This window comes from Cetorhinus maximus, chromosome 12 (assembly GCF_964194155.1).
Source record: "Cetorhinus maximus chromosome 12, sCetMax3.hap1.1, whole genome shotgun sequence".
Taxonomy (NCBI): domain Eukaryota; kingdom Metazoa; phylum Chordata; class Chondrichthyes; order Lamniformes; family Cetorhinidae; genus Cetorhinus; species Cetorhinus maximus.
Window position 1 is genome coordinate 41,837,868 of NC_135890.1, and position 23,346 is coordinate 41,861,213.

The window sequence follows — 23,346 nt, forward strand, 5'->3', positions numbered from 1 at the left end:
TCACCCCCCCGCCCGCCCTCCCTCTTTAAGGCTAGTTGAAAAGTTTTATGTAATTGCACAATGTTTTTATTCATTTTTTTTTAGCAATTCAGTAAAACATTATAGTACAAAAACAATTCCTGGCATTTGATTAAGTTTCATCATTAATTTTCAGGATTAGGATTTCACAACTTACACTTTCAAACCAGCCAATCCAAGCAGCACAGAATTTAGTGGAACTGCCAGCAATCCAATGATTGAAACGAGTAAATGTGAATAATATATCAAACTCAGTACCAGGGCTTCATGGTGTCAGCAAAGTACAATTTGAGCAGAACAATATTCCAATTTAAAGCAAGCAAAGTATGAGCAAGCAGTAAAATTATGCATTACTTGGGGCAGGAAATTTTCTCTTGTGTTTAAGTGCTTCCAGTAGTGCAATTGTTAAAAATAATGATCAAAACTTTGTTCCACGAGGATCTATCTAATGGAAAAATGGCTACCTTCACTTCCAAAGGTAGAAAATCTAAAATGTGATACTCCAGTGTTTGCTAATCTTGAAAAGGTAGATGTAGGAGAAGATGGTGGAATGTTAAAGCAAATTGCTATAAGTCGATTTAATCACTGTTACGGAATGGTTAGCTCTCAAAAAAAAGCAATAAAACTGACTAATAAAAGAAACAAAAGTCAATCAAATTATTCAGCTAACGAATAGCATCTCATCAAAAAGCTCTTTACAGCGAGCAAGTTCATTTGTGAAGGGGGAAAATTTCAAATATCACAACTGTGACAAGTGAGTAACAAAGGGGTTTCTTGCCCAACAACATAGATGTAGTGATTATGGATCAGAATATTGCAGTGGAGCTGGTGGAGAAGAGGGAGCAGAGGACATATGACTAACTTTAAATGCACCAGATGGATACACTTAAGATCATAAGAAAAAGGAGCAGGAGTAGGCTATTTGGCTCTTAGAGCCTGCTCCACCATTCAATAAGATCACAGCTGATCAGACTGTAGCTGTAACTCCACTTTCCTGCCTTTCCCCATAAGCTTTGACCCACTTGCAGATCAAAAATCTGTCTAGGTCATGAATATATTCAATGCCCCACTTTGGAGGAGAATTCCAAAAACTAACGACCCTTACAGAAGAAATTCCTCCTCATCTGTCTTAAATGGGAGATCCCTTATTTTTAAATTGTGCCCCCAGTTGTAGATTCCCTCTTGAGCCCAAAAATATCCTCTGTCAAGCCCCCCTCAGAATCGTATATGTTGCAATTAACATCACCTCTTGTTCTTCTAATCTCTAAAGGGAAAAGGCCCAAGCTGCTCAACCTTTCCTCATAAGGCAACCCTTTCATCCCAGGAATTAGCCTAGTGAACCTTCTCTGAACTGCTTCTAATGCAAGTACATCCCCCCTTAAGTAAAGAGATCAAAATTGTACAGTACTTCAGTTGTGTCCTCGCCAATGCCCTGTACAGTTGTAGTAAGACTTTTTTTTTAAATCACTTATGGGATGTGGGCTTCAATGGCGAGGTCAGCATTTATTGCCCAGCCCTAATTGTCCTTGAGGAGGTGGCGGTGAGCTGCCTTCTTGAATCTCTGAAGTCCCTGGGGTGTAGGTACATGCACAGTGCTGTTAGGGAGGGAGTTCCAGGATTTTGACCCAGCGACAGTGAAGGAACAGCGATATATTTCCAAGTCAGAATGGTGAGTGGCTTGGAGGGGAACTTCCAGGTGGTGGTGTTCCCATGTGTCTGCTCCCCTTGTTCTTCTAGATAGTAGTGGTCATGGGTTTGGAAGGTACTATCTAAGGAGCCTTGGTGAGTTCCTGCACTGCATCTTGGAAATAGTACACACTGCTGCTACTGCTCGTTGGTGGTGGAGGGAATGAATGTTTGTGGAAGGGGTGCCAATCAAGCGGCATGCTGCTTTGTCCTGGATGGTGTCAAGCTTCTTGAGTGTTGTTGAAGCTACACTCGTCTAGGCAAGTGGAGAGTATTCCACCCACTCCTGACTGCTGCCTTGTAGATGGACAGGCTTTGGGGTGTTAGGTGGTGAGTTATGGCAGGATTCCTAGCTTCTGACCTGCTCTTGTAGCCACAGTATTTATATGGCTAGTCCAGTTCAGTTTCTGATCAATGGTAACCCCCAGGATGTTGATAGTGGGGGGCTCAGTGATGGTAATGCCATTGAATGTCAAGGGGTGATGGTTAGATTCTCTCTTGTTGTAGATGATCGTTGCTTGGCACTTGTGTTGCATGAATGTTACTTGCTACTTGTCAGCCCAAGCCTGGATATTGTCCAGGTTTTGCTGCATTTGGACTTGGACTGCTTCAGTATCTGAGGAGTCATGAATTCTGCTGAACGTTGTGCCATCATCAGCAAACATACCCACTTCTGACCTTATGATGGAAGAAAGGTCATTGATGAAGCACCTGAAGATGGTTGGGCCTAGGGCACTGCCATGAGGAACTCCTGCAGTGACGTCCTGGAACTGAGATGATTGGCCTCCAAAAACTACAATCATCTTCCTTTGTGCTAGATATGACTCCAACCAGCGGAGAGTTTTCCTCCAGATTCCCATTGACTCCAGTTTTGCTAGGGCTCCTTGATGCCACACTTGGTCAAATGCTGCCTTGATGTCAAGAGCAGTCACTCTCACCTCACCTCTGGAGTTCAGCTCTTTTGTCCATGTTTGAATCACAGCTGTAATGAGGTCAGAAGCTGAGTGACCCTGGTGGAACCAAACTGAGCATCAGCGAGCAGGTTTTTGCCCTACTTCCCTACTTTCATACTCCATTCCCCTCCTTGTAATAAATGTCAACATTCTATTTGCCTTCCTGATTACTTTCTGCATGCTAACTTGTTGTATTCATGGACATGGACAAGGACACCCAGAGCGCTCTACACTGTAGCATTCTATAGTCTCTGTCCATTTAAGTAATATCCTGCTTTTCGATTCTTCCTGTCAAAGTGGAAAACCTGACATCTGCCAAATTTTTGCCCACTCGCTTAACTTATGTCCCTGAGCAGATTTTTTGTATCCTGCTTTGACATAGTCCGCTGCCTGGGCATAGCAAGGGAACAGTGGATAAGGATGGTCAGTGCAGTAATGAAGGAGTGTTGCACTGTCAATGGTGCCATCAATCTGATGAGACATTAAACCAAAACCTGTCCTCTCAGGTGGATGTAAAAGATTCCATATATCTATTTGAAAAACAGGAGTACAGTGTCCTGCCAATATTTATTTTTGTTATTATCACTAAAACAAGGATGATCTTATCACTTATTTCATCCCTATTTGTGGGGTCTGTCTGTCACGTTTCCTACATTACAATAGTGACATTTCAAAAGTACTTATTTGGCTATACTGAGATTGTGAAAGGCGCTATCCAAGTGCAAGTTTGTTCTTTCTTTTCACAATGAAACCTGTACCTTTGATGAGCAACTTGGTCCATAAAGAAACAAACCAACCATCCCCATTAAGGAGGTACCTGAAGCTATGTAATGCTATGCATCCTGAATATAAGTTATGGCAGGAACTAGCTGCACATCTGTCACTATAGACTAGGAGACAGGTGCACTAGAATCTGACTGTCCTAATCTCTACCAAGTGTATACAGCAGTTCTATAACTTTGTTAAGAATTATTTTCACGTAACATTTTATATAGATATATTTTATAACTGCAACTTTCTTTCATGTGCACACAAATCCTGTGCTACTATTGCACAGTAATTTCATGACTTACTTTTGTGCTCAAGTCATGTACTTTCTTCTGGACTTTCTGCCAGTTCCTCCAATGATGGAAATAGAATTATCTCAATGCAAAATTTATTCTTGTGCCTTGCCCTTGATTTGCATGGTAGGGTGCTAGGTAACTACATTAAAAACATGCCTGCATCGTTTCATTACGAGGGTTATCAAAATTTACTGGGTCACAATGGTAAATCAGCTTTTTCTGGGATTCCAAATGAATTTACAGGTACATAATGGCACAGCACCTGGCACAATGAAGAAGATGCTCACTTCTTGATCACTTCCAGACAGTCCAGTAACCATTTCTAATTTCCGACAAATCATACCATCAGAAAGATATTCCAGCAGTGATTGTGGACTGCATTTGCTGTAACAAGTTTCATTTAATACAAAGGGACCAAAGGAAGCACGGATCTCAAATCTGACAATTTCAACAACTTTTAAAAGATTTTCCAGACCATTTGCACAAGCAAACTAGACAATTGTGATGGGGAAAGCAGACCAACAGTTTAGAAGAGAGTGCCCACCTTCTTAGGAATTCCTTTGTATGGGGTTTTAATTCTAAATACAGGATGCAGAGAACTCAGAGAAAAAAGCTGACTCTAAAGCAAGTCAACAATAAAACACAGGTGATGGTAATCAAAGCTAGTCTGCCTAAGAAGTTTCCAGAAGTCAACTTTCTCATTTGTATCAGGGAACAAAAAATAATTTACATTGTGGTGAGGAACAACACATTTTCTCTTGGTCCCTTTCATCAGTATCTCAGCATGACAAGCTTTCCAAGGCAAAACTGAAGAGCTTTTATTTAAACCTTTTGATGAAAACCTAATCGAATTCATCATCCAGTTTGTATTCAATTCATTACCAAAATCATATGAACTGAAATGTGGTTATGAATACAGATACAATTTGGCTGTATTGAGAAAAATAAATTACCGATATTTGAACATAAGAGATATGCTACAACAGATATGCATTCAGTATAGCCTGTAATTTTTGAAATGGGTCTTTTTTTTTAGACAATCTCTATATTGAGTTTGTTTTCTAAAACAAAACCTTGTATTTATGTAGTGACACAGGAGCAGAATAAAGCAAAATTCGACACTGAACCACCTTCAATGGCATTAAGACAGATGACCCAGAGTTTGATGAAAGAGGTATGTTTTTAAAAAATGAGGAGGAAAGAGAGGTAGAGGGGTTTGGGGAGAGATTTCAGAGCTTAGGGCCTTGAGAGCTGAAGGCATGACCACCTTCAGATGAACAATTAAAATCAGGGTAGTTCAAGAAGCCAGAATTAGATGAGCACAGATATCTTGGAGGGTTGTGGGGCTGGATGAGATTTCAGAGATAGCAAGGGGCGAGGCTATGAAATGATTTGAAAACAAGGATGAGAATTTTAAAATTGACACACTGCTTGACCAGGAGCCAATGTCGATCAGCAAGCACAGGAATAATGGTGAATGGGACTTGGTGCGAGTAAGGACATGGGCAGCAGAATTTTGGATAACCTCAACTTTACGGAAGGTTGAATATGTGAGGTCAGCCAGCAGTGGAATTGGAATAGTCAAGTCATGAGGTGATGAAGATTGCAGCAAAAAAATCAGCTGCGGCAGAAGTGGTGTCAGGCAATGGAAATAGGCCTTAGAGATGGCACACAAAATTGTTTCATAACAATACTGGCCTTAATAAACCTTTTGAAATTTCTCCATTAACTTTTCTTCAATTACTTTGAAAACAATTAAGCAGGTATTGCTGGAAGCGTATTCAGCAGTTGGGCTAACTAAATGATACATCCTAGGAAACTCAGACTACAGAACATGCCTTCTAGTAACAGCTGCAGCTTTGTGTAAAATTATTGAGTCAGTTTGGGGGAAAGTGAGGCCTTAAAATAAAGGCTTTAATAAAGGTATTAAGCAAAAAAAAGACAAATCATGGGGTAAACATTAATGATGGTTATATGACATCTATTATTTACATTTTCATTTTGATGGAAAACTTGCTTTGGGCAAGATAATTTTTTATGAGGGGAATATTTAGACAAAAATGTCACTTATTAATGGACTTGGAAGTTGGAAATAGAAAGAATAAAGAGAGTTGGTCACATAGGAAGAACACACTTTAAAAAAAAAAGACAAACTATAAGAGATCAGGAGTGATTTCCTGTATGAGAAAAGGGGGCAACATTTAGGGGAGACAGCTAAGCATGAGTGAACAGTGTTAAAAATCACAACAGAAGGTAGTGCATGCAATAAGAAAAAAACTTTAATTGAGTATGGTAGATGTTTACAAATACACACCAATGGAACTCCTGTGGCTTTGCTCATGGTGAATTGGAGCATGTTTGAATGTGTATGAATTAATTATTCTACTGCTTAATTACTGTTACGTAAACAGTGGGTTAGGTCAGTCTATAATTGCTTTTCGGGCAGCACAACCTTGGCTTGATTTCTTTCAAATAAAAAGTATGTTTGCTAAGAATACTCAAATTACAGACATTTATGCTTTTACGTGCAATGATCACCTTTCTTTCTTTATACTTAATTTGAAGTGTAACATGGAAATTTAAATTTAACACTTCAAAATATGAGACAAGAAATTTGTGCTAGAAGTATAGTTTTTACAGAACTAGGAAATCTGATCATTGTTAGTCACAGTGAGGACACACAATGAACTGTCTCATAAGGGCAGGAACATTTTACCATATATTGTTATGTTACTCTGCCACTGACATCAAGGATTCTGTCTCTTTAAGACCACAAGGTCCAATTACTTTTAAGTTCATAATGAGGTCAATTAAGAAGCTGCGGCCATTCAGCCTCTGAGTTCATTTGTTTATTTATTTAAATAAGACCCTGAAATGCAGGATATGATGGGGGTACACTAGTTTGTTAGGATAGGAAAATTATATAATGTAAAATGGAATGTATTATTCTGCTGCAGTGTTTGTGCCCCCTTACAGCAAAAATAGTCAAATTAATGTTATGTAAACACTGGGTGAGTTCACTTAAAAGTTAATTTTTCAGGCTGAACCCTAACATTAAAGGTGCACCAAGAACCAGCGTACTTGGTGGATCTGGTAATAAGATATGTTCATAAGAATTCAATAAAATCACAGGTGATCTGATTGTGGCCTTAACTCCATTTTCCTGCCAGCACCCCCTAACCCTCAACTCCCTTGTGGATCAAAAATCGGTCTAACTCAACCTTGAATATATCCAATGACCCGACCTCCATTGAGCTCTGGGGAAGAGAACTCCAAAGATTAACGACCCTCAAAGAAATTCTTACTCATCTGCACCTTATTTTTAAACTGTGCACCCTCATTCTAGATTTCCCAAGAGGGCAAACATCCTCTCAGCATTTACCCTGTCAAGCCCCCTCAAAATCTTATGTTTCAATAAGAACCCCTCTCATTCTTCTAAACTCCAATGAGTATCGGGCAAAGCTGCTCAATCTTTGCTCATAAGGCAATCCCTTTGTCCAAGGAGTCAGCTTAGTAAACTTCCCTGAATTGCTTCTAATGCAAGTATATCCCTCTTTAAAAAGACCAAAACTGCACACACTCTAGGCACAATGCCCTTTACAGTTGTAGCAAGACTTCCCTATTTTTATACACCATCCCTCTTGCAATAAATGCCAACTTTTCATTTGCCTTCCTGACTACTTGCTGCACTTGCATGCTAACTTTTTGAGATTCGTGTACAAGGACACCCAGATCCCTCTGTACTGCAGCATTCTGCAGTCTCTCACCATTTAAATAATATTCCGCTTTTCTATTCTTCCTGCCAAAGTGGACAAACTAATTTTCCCACATTATATTCCATCTGCCAAATTTTTGCCCACTCACTTAATTCATCTACATTCCTTTGCAGACTCTTTATATGCTCCTCATAACTTGCTTTCTGACCTATGATGTGCTATCCTGGGGAGCTTTTTCTATATGGTACAAATGACTACAGGTGTTTCTTTAAGCATGACATAGAAATTGGCATTAGACAATGTGATATCTGAAATATAATGAATGGCAAATGCATGTATATGTAAAGAAAAAAGAAAATTTTAAAAATGATATTCCCCGACAAAATGCAATGATATCAGAGTCCACATTATGCCATTCAAAGCACGTCATTCAATCTCAAATCTAATCAACCATACCTGCATTGGCAAAATCATTAGCCAAAATTAGAATGAAACTATGAATCGCATGTGTCTATATTAAAAGCTGCACAGGGAGACACACTTTTCAAAGATATCATGAATGATTTAAATCATCTAAAGCCTTTAAGTATTCTTACCACAAATTACAAATTGTCTTACTTCTTATACTAGATTCTAGATATGTAACTACAGTGCAGAAAGTAAGCATATTACAATTCTACAATGTCACAAGTAGCTGGAATTAGGTTTGCCTATATTAACATACAGGGTATTTCAAAGTTGAAATACAGATTTAACATACTGCCATTCAGTGGCAAGAATAAAAATTGCAGCAGCAAGGAAAAATAAATAATGGAATCCAGTACAGCAATGCAATTAACTGTTCTCTTTCAGCTACACAATGTAAAAGTCCCAGGTACAACCTATCATTCTGACCATAGTTTCAATCATGTCCACGCACACTTTCAATTCTCCTTGGTGCATGTTTCTCAACTGTAAAGCAATCTGGGATGTTTTATACGTGCCAGCAGTCCGTTAAGAGACCTACCTTTGCATTCCTGTACAATGCTGTGCGCTTGTTTTGGCAGTGAAGCCACCTTTGAGTTAACAAAACGTGCCAGTATTTCTAATCCCTTGTCATTGCTCAGACCACTTTGTACAGACACGGGGAAGTTATTACCTGCAGAACATTAAAAAAGTTTAATGAGCATTTTTCTGCAGGTCGTACTTATCAACTTAGCAAAGCTAATTAGCAACATTGTTTGATAGCTACCAAGGCGATTCAACATTTCCAGTGATAACTGAGATTCTCATTCAATATCCGCAGCATTAGAATGGTCATTCTCCATTTATTTTCTAATCTCCTCCTCTGAAGGTGGTAATTAATGCTGAGGCGCAGCTCTCCCTGTAGAGTCATCGTCCAGTACTCTATGGAGCCCTTGTAGAATCTTAGAAATCACAACACAAGGGGCCATCAACTGAAGCTTTCAACTCTAATCCCATTTTCTTATTATTTCACAGCATCTTTTTTGTATTCTCTCCTTTTAAAAACTTTTCAACCCCCTTTTAAACAGCCACTTACAGAACAGAATTCCAATATTCCTAGCATTATATTTTTTCCTGACCTTTTCTCTGCACTCTTCTAACAGAATCCTGAAAGCTTAACTTTGCTATCAATTCACCAACTAGTGGAAACAATCTTTCACCATTCACACTCTAAAGGCTCTTCAGCATTTTGAAAAAAAGCCCGAGATGGTGAAGTTTGCCATAGGAAATGGCTTTGGTCTTTGCAATGTTTAACAGCAGGAAAATGCAATTTGTTCAAGACTAGATGTCTGATAGTACACTAGCTAGCCATTCCCCGTCTCCCTGGAGTCCTAAAACCCCGGAAGTAGAATGAGCTTAAGTTTAGAAGAATAAGAAGTGCTCTCGTTGAAATGTACAAAATTCTTCGTGAGCTTGAGAGGCTGTTTCTCCTGGCTAGAAAGCCTGGAACTAGAAGTCAGAATCTCAGGATAAGGGTTTGGTCATTTAGGACTGGTGTGAGAAGAAATTTATTCATAGAGAGGGTTATGAATCTTTGGAATTCTCTACTCCAGAAAATGCTGAATTATTGAGCAAATCCTTTCTCCCTCATGTACTTATTTAGCTTCTCCTTAAGTACATCTATACCATACCTGACCTGCCTCACCTACTCCTTGAAGAACCAAGTTCCCTATTGTAACCACTTTCTGGGTAAAGAAGTTTCTCCAGACACTAGAGCTATTCTCACCCACAATTGGAAACATTTTCTCTACTTCTGCTCCATCAAACCCTTTCAGTACCTTAAAGATCTCTACCAGGTCACCCCTCAGCCTTCTCTTTCCTAGAGAAAAAAATGGCCACGTCCTGTTCAATCTTTCCTCAAAGGTATAACCTCTCAGTTTTGGTACTATTCAGTAAGTCGTTAGTTTATCTTTTCCCTCTCCCACATGCACTACATTCAGATAAAACCACAAACTTGCTGTCAAAATAACAATGAACCAAATCATGCTTACCACTATTCATGCCCAAATCACACAGCAGCTTCAGTTAAGAAGAGATGTACAGTTAAATATGAAAATCCAAAAGATGCTGTCAGAGCACTACAGTTAGTTTTGCAAAAATGAAATTGTCATATCTGCACAATAAACACGAACTAAATTCACCACAGGAAGTTACTACATGCCCATTTCAGCCAAATACCCTTTTAATTACTGCCCATCAAATTCTCTGGTGCCGAAAGTAATGTCATATAGAGTCTCATTTCTTCAAATTACTTGAAGGTTTTTTAAAAATTAAAGAAATTTTTCTACTTTTTCTTTGCCAATTTTTTCTCTTAATCCAATCTCTTTCCCTTTTTTCTCCTCTTTAATTCTTATATCTGATTTAATATTAAATTCACCTAATCTAATTTACACTTCCTTATTTGTTTTCTTTCATTCATTTAAAGGATGTAGGCATCTCTGGCTGGGCCAGCATTTATTGCCCATCCCTAATGGCCCTTGAGAAGGTGGTGGTGAGCTGCCTTCTTGAACCGCTGCAGTCCCTGTGGTGTAGGTACACTCAGTGCTGTTAGGGAGGGAGTTCCCAGATTTTGACCCAGCGACAGTGAAGGAATGGCGATATATTATCAAGTCAGGATGGTGAGTGGCTTGGAGGGGAACTTCCAGGTGGTGTTGTTCCCACGTATCTGTTGCCCTTTTTCTTCTATTTGGTAGTGGTCATGAGTTTGGAAGGTGCCACTTAAGAAGCCTTGTCGAGTTTCTCCAGTCACCTTGTAGATGGTACACACTACTGCCACTGTGCGTCGGTGGTGAAGGGAGTGAACATTTGTGGAAGAGGTGCCAATCAAGCTGGCTGCTGCTTTGTCCTGGATGGTGTCAAGCTTGTTGTTGTTGAAGCTGTACCCATCCAGGCAAGTGGAGAGTATTCCCTCACACTCCTGACTTGTGCCATGTAGATGGTGGACAAGCTTTGGGGAGTCAGGAGGTGAGTTATTTGTCGCAGGATTCCTAGCCTCTGACCTGCTCTTGTAGCCACAGTATTTATATGGCTAGTCCAGTTCAGTTTCTAATCAACGGCAACACCCAGGATTTTGATAGTGAGGTATTCAGCAATAGAAATGCCATTGAATGTCATAGGGCGATAGCTAGATTCTCTCTTGTTGGAGATGTCATTGCCTGGCACTTGTGTGGTGCAAATTTTACTTGTGACTTGTCAGCCCAAGCCTGGATTTTGTCCAGGTCTTGCTGCATTTGGACATGGACTGCTTCAGTATCTGAGCAGTCACAAATGGTGTTGAACAGTGGACAATCATCAGCGAACATCCTCACTTCTGACCTTATGAAGAAAGATCAGTCATTGATGAAGCAGCTGAACATGGTTGGGCCTAGGACACTACCCTGAGGAACTCCTGCATGATGTCCTGGAACTGTGATGATTGACCTCCAACAACCACAACCACCTTCCTTTGTACTATGTATGACTCCAACCACTGGTGAGTTTTCCCCTGAAGTCACTCTCACCTCACCTGCACTGTTCATTAAACAATCTTCAATCTGATTGTTTAAGGAGATAAACTATTGCTTGACCTCTTGATTCAGATCCCGGGTGCAGGACAGAGGCTGCCTCGTGGTATACATCTCACATCTAGCAACTTGCAGTGCAAAATATCATGGAGATTAAACAGGTATGGCTAAGCCAAACAAACAATGGATGCCATTCACTGACCAGTTTCTGCAAATTCTGGGCCGTTGGTCTTTTGATTACATTTTGTATATGTACAATAACTTTTAGTGATTTGTGTACATGGACATTTGAATCCATCAACATCACCACAGCTCTTACTCTCTTACCATTAAGAAAATATCCCAATTTTCCAAATATTCCACGGAACCAAAGTGGATGAACACACTTCCCCACAATCTCACCAATCAGGGATCTATCCTGTTATCCCTATCTCCCAAACAACTACCCACCCATGTCACAAAGAGTAGCATCATTTCCATACACTGGGGATAGTGTATTGAGATGGACAGAAAACTGGTTGGCAGACAGGAAACAAAGAGTAGGAATAAAAGGGTATTTTTCTGAATGGCAGGCAGTGCCTAGTGGGGTACTGCAGGGATCGGTACCGAGACCCCAGCTATTCCCAATATATATTGATTTACATGAGGGAACTAAATGTAATATCTCCAAATTTGCAGGTGACACAAAGCTGGGTGGGAGGGTGAGCTGTGAGGAGGATGCAGAGATGCTTCAGTTTGATTTGGACGAGCTGAGTGAGTGGGCAAATGCATGGCAGATGCAATATAATGTGGATAAATGTGAGGTTATCCACTTTGGTAGCAAAAACACGAAGGCAGATTATTATCTGAATGGCTATAAATTGAGAGAGGGGAATGTACAATGAGACCTGGGTGTCCTCGTACACCAGTTGCTGAAGGTAAGCATGCAGGTGCAGCAGGCGGTAAAGAAGGCAAATGGTATATTGGCCTTCATAGCGAGAGGATTCGAGTACAGGAGCAGGGATGTTTTGCTGCAATTATACACGGCCTTGGTGGACCACACCTGGAATAGTGTGTGCAGTTTTGGTCTCCTTATCTGAGGAATGATGTTCTTGCTATAGAGGGAGTGCAGCGAAGGTTTACCAGGCTGATTCCTAGGATGGCGGGACTGCCATATGAGGAGAGGTTGGGTCGATTAGGATTATATTCGCTGGAGTTCAGAAGAATGAGCGGTGATCTCATAAAAACCTATAAAATTCTAACAGGACTAGAGAGGGTCGATGTAGGAAGGATGTTCCCGATGGTGGGGGAGTCCAGAGCCAGGGGTCGCAGTCTGAGGATATGGGGTAGACCATTTCGGACTGAGGTGAGGAGAAATTTCTTCACCCAGAGAGCAGTAAGCCTGTGGAATTCGCTACCACAGAAAGTAGTTGAGGCCAAAACATTGTATGTTTTCAAGAAGGAGTTAGATATAGCTCTTGGGGCGAAAGGGATCAAAGGATATGGGGAGAAAGCGGGAGCAGGCTACTGAGTTGGATGATCAGCCATGATCATGATGAATGATGGAGCAGGCTTGAAGGGCCGAATGGTCTACTCCTGCTCCTATTTTCTATGTTTCTATGTCATCTAACAACACTCCCTTATCCACTATGCCAGTAACCTCAAAATATTCACCAGGATTCATCAACCACAATTTATCCTTCACAAAGTCATGCTGACTCTCCTTGATTTCTCTTGTCTTTGATAATAGATTTCAGTAACTTACCTATAATATACTGACAGGGTGTAGTTACAGTACCTGCCTTCCCCTTCCATCTCTTTTTAAATAATACACTTACATTTGCAATCTTCCAATCAAAATGCAAAATTGCAGAATCAAGGGGGTCTTGGAAAATTATGGCTAATGCACCTGCAATTTCCTCATCTATTTAATATCCTTGGGTGAAAACTATCAGGCCCTGAAGAATTTTCTACCTTAAATGCTGTTATTTTCACCATTACCATTTAAAAAAAAACTTATATTAAATCCATTAAATTCCTCCTTTTGGCTTATTTTTAGTTTCCCTTGTACTGGTGGCACTTTGTCCTTTTATTGCACTGTAAAAACGGATACGAAGTATTCATTTAATAGGTCTGCTATTTTCTTATTCATTATGATCTTGTCTGTACCTTTCTTTAATGGACCATTTTTTTTCTATTACAAAATTTTGCTGTTAGCTCTGATATCACTTGAAATTTTTTTTTCAAATTCTCGTTTTGTACACATTCCTTTCTTTGCAGCTCCTTGTTTTTTAATATGGTTTTCACAGTCTGCTGGATTTCTACTCTTCCTTGCAAGTCTTTTCCTTTAGCTGGATTCTGTCCTTGATCCCATAGTTAACCAACCACGGTAGACCAATCTAAGTGGAGCCTTCGTCTTTTAAGGAAATATCCTAGTTTTGCACCATATCAAATAATTCTTTAAATACTCCCCACTATCTATGACCACCTCATAAAGCTCATGACGAAGCATGAATATAAGCTTCGTGTTCAATTGCAATCCACACCCCATCTAATCTGAAGGAAGACCTTGATCAGTTCATTCCTATTCATCTTTTCAATATAGAAACATTTCCTACAAGATAACCCCACAAGAATGGATCACAGTCTTTGAAAAAATGGTCAAGTCCCAATCACAGAAAATGGCCTAGTCTAAACAGCAAGATTGCAGATAAAAGCCTCAAGATCTGGAACAGATAAACCTGTAAAAAGCAAATGCCGACATAAATTACTCCCCTCAGCTTCAAGCATATCACTGCCTGCTTTGAGCTATATTCATTTCTATTTTGATAGAAAATACAGAAAGATTTGGCTGCCAGATAACAAAACAAGAACGAGAAGAAATACAAAGATCAGTGCATGGAGAAGCAGCAGTTACCGGGGAACACTGCTATGCCTTCTGGTTATGCCTTTCTGCCAGACTTCTAGACAATTCATCTGGAGACCCGTAGGACCATTAGAAACCACTCTGTTCTCCAATACTCATCCACAATCTGTTGGCCATACACATCTTCAAAACTCTCAATATTTAAATGTGTAAAAAGCAACTTAATTAGCTTGAGCATATACATAAATCAAATACACAAACTTTTTACAACTTTGTTCCTTAAAACTTAAACAAGTTTGGAAGAGCCACAAATTACAGGATCTGTGAAAAACAATTATTTTAGGAATAAAACCTCATTACCTGTAACTGCTTCAGTGATGTTCTTATCTCTGCTGGTGATTAGAACACGACATTGAACATCAAAACACTTCAGCACCCAGCTGTCCCAAACATCATCCAGAACTAAAAGCGATCTAAATTAGATTAAAAAGAGAACTTCAGGGTGTGCAGAATGCTTCACACCCAATTAATTGCTTTAAGCTGTGACAGTTATTAATTACATTGGAAAGAAACAGATTTAACAAATGTAGCTTTCTAGATGTACATTGTCTTCTAATAACAACAAAAAGGTAAGTTGCTCTTCATCCTCTCCAACTTTGGTGTATTACCTATTGATGCCACATATTTTTTTCTGAGAAATGCATTTAGTAAACACCGGCACATCAGAACACAAATGTTTTTAAACCAGTTCTTTACTCTGAAATGTATTTATAGTCGTAATGTACACATTTCATAGTTGGTTCTAGCTGTTTTGGTGAAGCATAGTGAAGTGTGTCAGTACTGAGGAATGGAACACTTCTGCGCTCCCTATATTTAGTGCCAACATTAAGTTGTTCCAGATTAGACAATATACAGGTTCAAGCCAACTGAGCTCAAAAAAATACACAATAAATCAACTCCACTTTCTATAACAGAGTCTTTCTCAAATGGAATAGTAGATTCTAAGCATTTCTGTACTATGGATGAGGAGCTAGGTTGTGACTAATCAGGTTCATAACACTATGATTCATTGTCAGTAAACAACTTTCATCCCATTATTGTCAGCCAGATTCAAACCCAGATCCCAGAGCTGAAGGAAAGTGAGCTAAGCCATTGCATCAACCATTCCCTTCCCAAATCAATCTACATAAAATAATCTAAAGTCTATTTTTGCACCAGACAGAGCACATTATCCAATAATTTACCTGCACTTAACATTTTATTACTGATGTATACTAGGTTACTTAGAACAAAATACATGTCAGATTTCAACTCATGTTTTCACACAAAAAATATATTTTCATCTCACCTACCTGGGGTATTTACGTGCCATCAAGAAACGGAGTCGGTCTCTGGCTTCCTCAGTGTTAAGAGGCGGACTTGGGTAAGTATGGGATCCCTGGTTAAGTCGGCTGCAGAGATTCTGCAGTTTAACAAGAATACCTGCACGATCCTGTTTTCCAACTGCTACCCAGTGTACTCCTCCAGGAAAACAGTCTGCCAAATTACAGTTCCAAAAGATTGAATCAAATTACTGAAGATGTCAAAGAAAAGTCTAACAATGCTGCAGAAGTATGTATCAATACTGCAGAAGGAAATAGCAAACCACTGCAGTACTATGCCAAGCGTAATCATGGACCAATCCAATGGAAGTCCTTGTCCCAATGGAAGTCCATGGTCGCCAACGCCCTCTTAGGGCATGGTACTTGAAGGAGGAGGAATGTATCCTGGAGTGAGTGGCAGGTACAGGCTGCAAGCATCCCTTTCACCTCATGGATGTCAAGGCACAGACAATTTTACTGAGAAAAACAAACAGTGGAAGACCCCAGTGTGAAGGCCATGCTGCAGCAATCCACCTGACCTATTCAAAGGCCACTGAGTCCTCCTTTCTATTCCTTGTTAAATCCTGTTACATGTGTGAACATAAGATACCATGTAAAGCTCCTCTGCTGCACTGGTGTCAGGAGACGGAGTGTTGGCTAACCTTTGTCATAAATAGAAACCCTATGACTTGCCTTTGATTTTGAAAGGCACCTGGCACACTAGACTGCGGCAACATAAATGAGTCACATCAATTCCCTGAATACTTGGCATAAACGAGATCTAAGTTGTGTCTGTAGTTGCAAATCCATTGAATATTCAAAAAGTAAAATCCCTTTGGGTTAATTAAATGATGAGAGTTCACATTTGGGCTTCATATCGCAACATCTGCAGTGAAAGGCTCTTGAAAAACCTTCAATGCTATAAAAATTCTTTCACTCACCTGCCTGGCACAATGATCAAAGGAGATGAATTGAGATACCATAACACAGAAAGCATTGGACGCTTGTCTTATGCAACAATGCAGTCCTATTGGCATGTTTAAATGCTTTCTAACTGCTGCCCAAAACTGGGCTGTCAAATATCTTCAATATCAAAATGCTCAACACATTTTCATTTGGGATGTTGCAGTATTGAGATTGAGAAATGCGTGCACGGTTTTTTGTGCAGCCACTTTGTGGGTGTTTTTACACTAGGATTTCAGTGAAATGTAATGGTGGGTGTGTGAAATCTTTCACATCAGTGCAATTACACATTCCGTTCTTCCAGAATGTTGTTGAAATCCATCCTATTTTGAGTCAAACAAGCCGAGAGCTATATTTTGGTGTCTGCAAGTAAATTGCTATTGTGGTGTTAGTGGGAGCAATTTAAGGCAATGAGCTAAAGACATTAAGGTGCATTGGCCTATGTGAAATAAGTTTATGTATTGCTACCAATATACTAAAATCAGTCTAATGACATTCATCATTATTATTATTAACAAGGAGTTGCAATGCAATTACAAAGCTGTTAACACTTGCACATGATCTAAGAACTGTGTTTTACCATTTAATAACGAACGCACCTTAGCCAGTAGGCTAGGTTTCAAAGTTCAAACATTCCCTACATTCCAGAGCAAAGATGATTGGGAGAGGGTCAGAACTACATTGAGACACATTGCCCACAACTTTAATATAGGATGTGCCTAGTCAGGTGTCAGCGATGGCTCAGTAGGTAGCAATACATTGCAGAACCTACCTGGGAACAGGCTATTTTAGATCTAGTAATGTGTAATGAGATGGGATTAATAAGGGATATTGTAGCTAGGGGATAGCGATCACAACATGGTAGAATTTCAAATTCAGTTTGAGGGCAAGCAACTCGGGTCTCAAACCAGTGTCCTCAACTTAAATAAGGGCAATTACAGAGGTATGAAGAAAGAGTTGTCTAAAGTGGCCTAGGAAAATAGACTAAGGAGGAGGTCAGTGGATGAGCAGTGGCAGACATTTAAGCAGATATTTAATACCACTCAGCAAAAATTTATCCCGATCAAAAAGAAGAACTCGATGAGAAGGATGAACTGCCCATGGTTAACAAAGGTGGTCAAGGAAAGTATCCAGTCAAAAACTAAGGCATACAAAGCGGTGAAAACTAGTGGTAGGCCAGAGGATTGGGAATTTTTTTTTTTAGGAATCAGCAGCGGATGACTAAAAAGCTAATAAAGGAGGGAGAAAATTGATTATGAAAGTAAATTGGCAAGAAATGTAAAAACAAACAGCAAGAACTTCTACAGGTATATTAAAAGAAAGAGAGTGGCTAAAGTGAGCATGGGACCCTTGGACGATGCGACTGGAGAATTGATAACAGGGAAATGGCAGATAATTTAAACCAATATTTTGCATTGGTCTTCACAGTGGAGGACACCATAAACATCCCAAAGATATCAGATAAGCAAGGAGCTAATGGGATGAAAGATCTTGTAACAGTCTCTATCACGAGGGACAAAGTATTTGACAAACTAATGGGGCTAAAGACAGACAAGTCGCCAGGACCTGAAGGCCTTCATCCAAGAGTTTTAAAGGAAGTGGCTGCAGAGATAGTGGAGGCATTGGTCGAAACATTTCAGAACTCATTGGATTCCGGGATGGTCCCAGCGGATTGGAAAACCGCTAATGTGACACCCCTGTTCAAGAAGGGAGGGAGACAAAAAGCAAGAAACTATAGGCCAGTCAGCCTAACATCTGTCATTGGGAAAATGCTTGGGTCCATTATTAAGGAAGAAATAGCAGGACATTTAGAAAAGCTTAACACAATCGAACAGAGTCAACATGGTTTTGTGAACGGAGAATCATGTTTGACAAATTTGCTAGAGTTCTTTGAGGATATAACAAACAGAGTTGATAAAGGGGAAACTGTAAATGTAGTGTATTTGGATTTCTAAAAGGCATTTGATAAGGTGCCACATAAAAGGTTGTTGCACAATAGAGGAGCTCACGGTATTGGGGGTACTGTGTTAGCATGGATTGAGGATTGGTTCACACACAGAAGACAGAGTCAGGATTAATGGGTCTTTTCCAGGTTGGAAAGACGTAACTAGTGGAGTGCCACAAGGATCAGTCCTAGGGCCTCAATTATTTACTATCTATATTAATGACTTGAAGGAGGGGGCAGAATGTAATGTATCCAAATTTGCTGACGATACAAAAATAGGTGGGAAGGCATGTTGTGGTGAGGACATAAGGAATCTGCAAGGGGATATAGATAGGTTAAGTGAGTGGGCAAAAACTTGGCCGATGGAGTTTATGTACGAAAGTGTGAGGTCATGCACTTTAGTTGGAAGAATCAAAAGGCAGACTAATATTTAAATGGAGAGAGACTCCAAAAAAGTGCAGCACAGAGGGATCTAGGTGTTCTTGTGCATGAAACACAAGAAGTTAGCATGCAGATGCAACAAGTAATTAAGAAGGCAATTGGAATTTTCGCCTGTATTGCTAGGCAGTTGGAGTTTAAAAATAGGGAAGTTTTGTTACTACTGTACAGGGTGTTGTTGAGGCTGCACCTGGAGTAGTGTACAGTTTTGGTCCCTGTATTTAAGAAAGGATATGCTGGCATTGGAGGCAGTTCAAAAGAGATGCGCTAGGCTGATTCCTGGGATGAAGGGGTTGACTTATCAAGAGCGGCTAAACAGGTTAGGCCTTTATTCATTAGAGTTTAGACGAGTGAGGGGTGATCTTATTAAAATGTACAAGATTCTGAGGGGGCTTGGCAGGGTAGAGGTTGAGAAGATGTTTCCACTAGCGTGGGAATCTTGAACTAGGGGACATAGTTACAGAATAAGGGGGTATTCATTTAAAACTGAGACGTGAAGGAATTTCTTCCCTCAGAGGGTAGTGAATGTCTGGAATTCTCTACCCCAGAGAATCGTGGAGGCTAGATCGCTGAAAGTATTTAAAGAGGATGTAGATAGATCTTTGAAATATTGGGGAGTTGAGGGCTATGAGAAGCTGGCACGAAAGAGGAGTTGAGGCCTGGGGCAGATCAGCCATGATTTTATTGAATGGTGGGGTAGGCTTGAGGGGCCGAATGGCCTACTCCTGCTCCTATTTCTTATATTCTTATTCTTGCCTCTGAGTCAGAAGTTTCAAAGCTGACACTCCATTATAACACTGAGGAAGCGCTGCTCTATTAGAGGCACCATCTTTCAGATGAGATGTTAAACCAAGGCCCTGTCAGCCCTCTCGGATGGTAAAACGTCCTACTATTTATAAGAGGAACAGGGAAGGTCACCCCAATTTATCCTTCAATCAACATCACAAAAACAGATACCTGGCCTTATCACATTGCTGGTCATGGGAGCTTGATGTGGCAAATTGGCTGTCGTGATTTCTACATTGCAAAGGTACATCATCAAAACAGCTAACTCTCATTTAGCACTCCTAACATGTTCCCAAAAATGGTGGGCTAAACAAAAAACCAGGCAAAATGAAACTCACTTTCCCATAAGAAAGCAAATAATAAGGTTGGGGTGTGCTCCTGACCTGTAATTTTTACATTAAAAACTTATTGGCTGCCATGAACCTAACTGGCCCCAAAATAATCTTTCTACTTACTACTCACCTCCCACTTACCCCTTCCCACCTCCCTCTCGTCACTTCCCGCCACAATGTTTGCTGCCCCTCCTGCTCTCTCCAGCCAAGGGGGAAGCACGAAGGGGATTGGGAGAGGGAAGAAGTGAGCTGGAGATTGCGAAGGGGTTGGGAGAGGCAGAGAGTGGGAAGAAGCAAGGGTGTCGATAGAGGCGCGGCAAGCGAGAGGCAATGAATGAAACAGAGAGGACAGTGAGTGGGAGGGAGGGTGTCGGGAGAAGGATGGTGAGCGGAGGGAGTGGGAAGTCAGGAGAGAAAAGCAGCAAGTGGGAGAGAGTGAGGGGGTCGGGAAAGGGATGACAAGCAGGATGCAGTGAGGGGGGGATCGGGAGAGGGAAGCGGCAAATGGGAGGGAGTGAGGAGGCTGGGAGATAGTAAACAGGAGGGAACGAGGGGTTTTCATGGGAGGGACTGCGAAGGGGAGATAGTGAGAGGGGTCAGGAAGTGACAAGAAGTGCTTAAAAAATACAGACTGGACATGTGCAGTTACAACGAGGTTCTTGGCACATGCGCAGCACTGTGGGCGTACCTACACCACATGGACTGCAGCGGTTCAAGAAGGCAGCTCACCACCAAGGGCAATTATGGATGGGCCATGAAAGATGGCCTAGCCAGTGATGCCCATGTCCCATGAATGAATAAATAAAAGCCAAGCTAAAAAGAAAGACAGGCTAATGCCGGTGCTATTCAGGTAAGTTCCCTAATTTACAAACAGTGCTCAAAACAAAAACGTGCTATCAGAACATGCTTTAAATGGGGGTGGGGGGTGGTGGTGGATATCTGAATATAAGTTATAAAGTGCTTTGGAGTGTCCTATGGTCATGAAAGGTCTTATATAAATGTGTTTTTTTTTTAAAAAGAGGCAGTAAAACTTAAAAAGTGTGATATTTCTCAGCAACAACACTTACCAGTTATAACTCTGTGATTCCTTAGGGCTTCGGCTGCTAATACTGACTTCCCACAACCTGCCATTCCATATATAGTGATCCATCCAGCATATTCTTCCAGTTTATAGAGTGCATTTCGGATGGATTGTACAATCTCTGGCCGATCAACAAACACAACAGGGCGCTGTGGTACACCACCTTCACAAAGTATAGTTTGAACTGGAAAAAAATCAAGACAAAATTAGATATTCTCTTTACTGATTACTGATATGGCAAAATTAAGTACCAGTCAATTGTTGGAACACCCCAAACATATATTGATTTCAGGTGCAATTGTTATTTCTGCTGTTTCTTTCACTTTTAGCACGGAAATATCTGAATTTAATGGCATGGCTATATGCCCGTTTGGTGTTCGGAACAAAAATTGGTTAATTAGTGAAGTGCCTAAATGATGGTAGAAGGAGTCAGTCTGGTGGCTCTCTCTATACATAATATAAATGTGTTTCATTCAAGGATCCAAAGTGAAATTTTGCAATATCAACAGAAAATGCTGGAAATACTCAGCAGGTCTAGCAGCATCTGTGGACAGAGAAACAGAGTTGGCGCTTCAGATTGTTAACCTTTCATTTGAAAGGTTGGTAATTTATTTATTTTTTTTACACAGAATTGCATACCAATCCATTCTGTCAGATGATGTACAGTTTCCTTCCTGAAGGCACTTATCTACTAACAGTTAACTAGTAGTCAGGGAGACAAGGCGAATGAAAAATGAACAGAATCAACATCCAAAGATGAGCAAGAAAAGGCAAATAGCGCAACCTCTGGGTTGATACCAATATCACCAAAGATCTGGCGAGTAACCCGACAGTAGAACCTCCAGAGTTCAACCTCCTTCAAAAACCTTCCTCTCTATGTAAGGACATCACACCTCCTCCAGAAATGGACAGTGCAGCATGCAATTATAGTCACCTGGATCAGACTGGTCCCATATTTTGAATGAACGTGGCCTAAAAATTTGCTGTATGATTTATGGCAATCAATCTAATAACTGTGCTGTGGCTTGGCTGTCCAATTCGTAATTAGGCTTGTAAAACTGCAGGATGTCACATGCAAAAAGATGACAACTACATTTATTTGCTGGTGCACTTTGGGCGAAGAGTTGAAATATTTATCTTTAATATTGTTATGATTTTCTCTTTCATTGTCAATTTTTCTACTGCAGTTCTGTTTTTCCCTCACTTCTTATCCCTTTTCTCAAACCCATTCTCTTTGACTTATTTTTCATCCAGTATCATTCATAACTTCTTCCCCTTCTAATGGTACCTGATAGATACAGTAATACATGGACAATTTGTTCAAAAAGGTATCAGACATGCACTTGGACTGAATGAACCCTATCAAACCCACTGCCATTGTCACAGATCACCATGAATGCTTTTCCTATTAAGTTGAGAGTTCAGGCAACATCATATGAAGATTGATTAACATGTAATAGATTCAATTTTGTGGAGTTTATTCCATGCTACAATTCATCTGCTAGAAAAAGGTTTCAAATTCTCTAGCACAGTGGGAGGGGAGGGGACTTGTACAGCTGGAGGAGGTTAAGGTGACAGCCTTCCGACAACGACTGGCCAGGGGCCAAGAGTAGCTGCACATACACACTTAGCTTGCACTAAGGTGACAGGAAAGAAGTGAATGCATGAAGAATTTTAAGTAGTAGGATTTGAATTTTAAATCTGAGTCACTGACTGACCTACATTGGATCCCAGTCAGTGAGCATATGGATTGGCAATACCTGGCACATGTTAGAACCAGGAAAGCAAAGGTTTTGGTGAGCTGAAGTTTACGGAAGATGAAGGGTAGGAGACTGGCCAGGGGAGTAATGGAACATTCAAGTCTAGAGGTGAAAATGACTTAAATAAGGGTTTCAGTTGAAGATAGGCTGAGGTAGAGGTGAAGGTGCACAATGTCACAGAAGTAGAAGTCTTCATGATGGAGAGGATATGGGGTTGGAAACTCAGCTTAAGGTTATAGGATGGTGAGGAACTTTTTAAAAATCCAGCAATGCAGCATCTGACTTTCTCCTTATAATTGGTGTTAAGGTACACTTTTGGGACAGAGTGTTTAAAGCTTTAGCCATGCCATTTTGGACACTGACAGAGGCTGTCAAAATAGGAAACTGCTGC

General features: G+C 40.4%; 1 protein-coding gene across 10 annotated transcripts in view; it reads right to left on the reverse strand.

Annotated features, from left to right (window-relative positions):
- The window catches only part of apaf1 (apoptotic peptidase activating factor 1), a 215,259-nt gene that overhangs the window by 171,072 nt on the left and 20,841 nt on the right, over window positions 1-23,346 (reverse strand). For 9 of the 10 annotated variants that reach the window (XR_013578123.1, XR_013578124.1, XR_013578125.1 and 6 more), the window contains exons 4-7: window positions 21,182-21,379; window positions 15,642-15,825; window positions 14,650-14,762; window positions 8,444-8,575 (exon numbers count right to left, since the gene is read on the reverse strand). Coding sequence is in view for 6 of the 10 variants with exons in the window: in XM_078553441.1 (XP_078409567.1) it covers window positions 8,444-8,575; window positions 14,650-14,762; window positions 15,642-15,825; window positions 21,182-21,379 (627 nt within the window). In the remaining 4 variants the exon portion in view is untranslated. Of the gene's footprint in view, window positions 1-4,451; window positions 4,529-8,443; window positions 8,576-14,649; window positions 14,763-15,641; window positions 15,826-21,181; window positions 21,380-23,346 lie in introns of all 10 variants that reach the window. The other variant, XR_013578126.1, reaches the window with a different exon arrangement.